The sequence below is a fragment of the Zea mays genome, chromosome 6, assembly GCF_902167145.1.
Source record: "Zea mays cultivar B73 chromosome 6, Zm-B73-REFERENCE-NAM-5.0, whole genome shotgun sequence".
In the NCBI taxonomy this organism is placed as follows: Eukaryota; Viridiplantae; Streptophyta; class Magnoliopsida; order Poales; family Poaceae; genus Zea; species Zea mays.
In genome coordinates this window covers 168,715,629-168,718,503 of record NC_050101.1, presented here as the reverse complement: position 1 = coordinate 168,718,503, position 2,875 = coordinate 168,715,629, and the positions used below count along the sequence as shown (strand labels likewise).

General features: G+C 40.6%; 1 protein-coding gene across 1 annotated transcript; it reads right to left on the bottom strand.

Moving 5' to 3' along the window:
- Positions 1–2,248: 2,248 nt before the first annotated feature.
- LOC100382826 (uncharacterized) lies at positions 2,249–2,875 on the bottom strand. Its single transcript, NM_001175524.2, has one exon. It carries the CDS (start codon positions 2,797–2,799, stop codon positions 2,437–2,439), a length of 363 nt encoding a protein of 120 aa, NP_001168995.2. The 5' UTR covers positions 2,800–2,875; the 3' UTR covers positions 2,249–2,436.

Here is a 2,875-nt window from a genome sequence, read left to right as displayed (position 1 = left end):
CCCCAAGCAAAGGACAAACTATGTAAAGCACTTAAACCCGGACCAGTAGCTAGGCTACCAACAAGCAATACTTGGAGGTTACTGCTAGGTCGTGTTTATCACTATTATGTCCAGTGTTGTTTCTAGAATGCTAGTTGTTGTGTTTGTATGAGAGCCTCTTTTGAAGTCGTGCCACACACAATGCTTTTGAGCACGGTGTTGTGGTCACGCGTGACTTGCTTTGGTGTCCTAGCCGGTGAAACCAAGTTGGACTCGGCAGCTCCGTTCTAGCAATCTAGCTCCTATTCCCCGTGCATCCCACTCGTAGGTAACAAGTTTTGCAATTTCAATCTTATCACAACGGCATATCTAAAAGCAGTCAACAATCTTCTAGATGTACCCTTTCTCACAAACTATATTTTCCTATGGCGCATGTTATTGTACATGGAGAAACCAGCTAGCTACCATATTTATGGGCTTACCACATATCAGTAACCATTGTCTGAAAAGACCCTACCTCAATTCATGCACTCAGTTGAATGCACGGATTTGAACGACCATTTTTAGCAATATGGAAGGCTAACACCTATAATTTTTCATGAAGAAATGGTCTTCGCCAAAGATCCAATAGACTAATTCCTAACAAGGAAAGATGTATGTGTTAAGTAATAGGAGTCCATCACCAAAGATCCATGGTCTTACTGCCAATATTTTTGGCCAAAAATGGACATGAACATCGGTATTCGATAATATCAAAGGCTAACACATATGAATTTTTTATGAAGAAATAGTCTACCCCAAAAGTCAAAGAAACTATTTTGGCAAGGAAATATGTGTGGGGGTAAGTAATAGGAACCTCTCACCAAAGATCCATGGTATTCGTTCAGTTTTTTGACCAAAACGACCATAAATAGCTGTTTTCGGTAATACCGAAGGCTAACACTTATAGATTTTTCGTGAAGACATGGACTCCACCAAAAATCAAAGAAATTGATTTCTTTGAAGTAAAGATGTGTGGGTTAGTAATAGGAGATTTCTAGCAAAGATCCAATTGTATACGACCTGTATTTATGTTAAAAACGACCATGAATGTGTGTTTTTGGAAATACCGAGGGCTAACACCAATGATTTTTTTCATGAAGAAATGGTCTCAACGAAAAGTCTAAGAAATTGATTTCTGGCAAGGGAATATGTAAGGGGTAATTATTAGGAGCCTCTCTCCAAATATCCATGGTTGTACGACTGGTACTTTTGACCGAAGACGGGCATGATCACCTGTTTTCAACATTACTGAAATCTAAAACATATGGATTTTATGAAGAATATACTCTCAATCAAAAATACAAGAAACTAATTTTTGGTAACAAAATATCTATGAGCTAAGTAATAGGAGCCTCTCACCAAAGATTCATGGGTATGCAGCCGATTTTTTGGCCAAAAACAACCATGAATGTCCATTTTGGCAACGAAATAGTTTTCATTAAGAAATATTTTTCACCAAAAATCCAATAAACTTACTTTTAGCATGTAAAGATGTATGGGGTAAGTAGTAGGAGCCTCTCAACGAAGATACATGGGTGCACGACTAGTGTTTTTGGCCGAAAACGGCTATGAACGACAGTTTTCGGCACTATCGAAAGCTAACTCCTATGATTTTTTTCATGAAGAAATGTTCTCCACAAAAAATCCAAGGATTTGATTTCTAGCACGGGAATATGTATGGGGGTAAGTAATAAGAGCCTCTCACTAAAGATCCATGGTTATACAGTCGGTATTTTTAGCAGAAAACGGGCATGAACGACTATTTTGGGCAATACCGAAGGCTTAAATCTATGGATTTTTATGAAGAAATGGTCTCCATAAAAATCGAAGAAACTAATTTCTAGCAAGAAAATATCTATGTGATACGTAGTAGGAGTCTCTCACCAAAGATCCAAGGGTATACGACTAGTATTTTTGGTCGAAAACGAAGCTTAACACCTATGTATATTTCATGAAGAAATATCAAAGAAAGATGTATGGATGGGGTAAGTAATAGGAGCTTCTTACCAAAGGTCGATGGTTATATGACCGATGAAAATGGCATGAACCACATCATTCCTTGCATGTGAAAATCGATAAAACGAACTTCATTGATCTAGTCATAGAAACAAAAGCAACAAAGCATTTCATAAGTATCCAAACATTGGAAAATCAAATGAACAAGCATCTGGATAATGAAGGTGGACCAGATCAATATATTTCTCCCCAAAAAAATCTTAAATAAAAGTGTAGTTTAATCTATGTAATCATGCATATCAACCTAACGCAACAAGGCGTGAGACGGGACATGTAGCATAACTTTTTTCTTGGCTCGTGTGGTGCCTCAATATATCCAAAGAAAAAAATTAAATATTAGCTCGCTGGCACATGGGCCGGATGAGCTCTCTTGAAATATTATTCGTCATAAGAGGCTAATCAGATGCTGAGGGTGGTCTTGTAGGTGGTGCCGGCCTTGAAATTGGCGGGGATGACGTCGTCGGCGATGCGGTAGCCACCGGACTTGACAGCGAAGCGGATGCAGAGGGGGTACTTGAGCGGGGTCTTGGTGTCAAGCGTCCAAGTGCCAGTCGGACCCTCCTTGAGCGTAAAGGAGAAGTCGTCGCCACCGTGCTCCTTGATCTCCACGTCAGAGATGGTGGCAACGTTGGGGGTGAGGACCAAGTGGCCGGGCTTGGAGCCCTTGCCGACCTGGAAGGTGAGCGGGGTGGTGCACGAACCAACCACGAATAGCGTAGCCAGCGCCACCATGACGAGCAGGATGGATGACCTAGAGGCCATTGCTCTTGGCAATCTAGTGAGCGATGTATTTATTTGTGTGCACTTGTTTCTTTGACGGATGTGTGTGTGTCTGTGT

Excerpts from the sequence above, each read along its gene's own strand:
- LOC100382826 (NM_001175524.2), bottom strand. The coding sequence starts at position 2,799 with ATGGCCTCTAGGTCATCCATCCTGCTCGTCATGGTGGCGCTGGCTACG.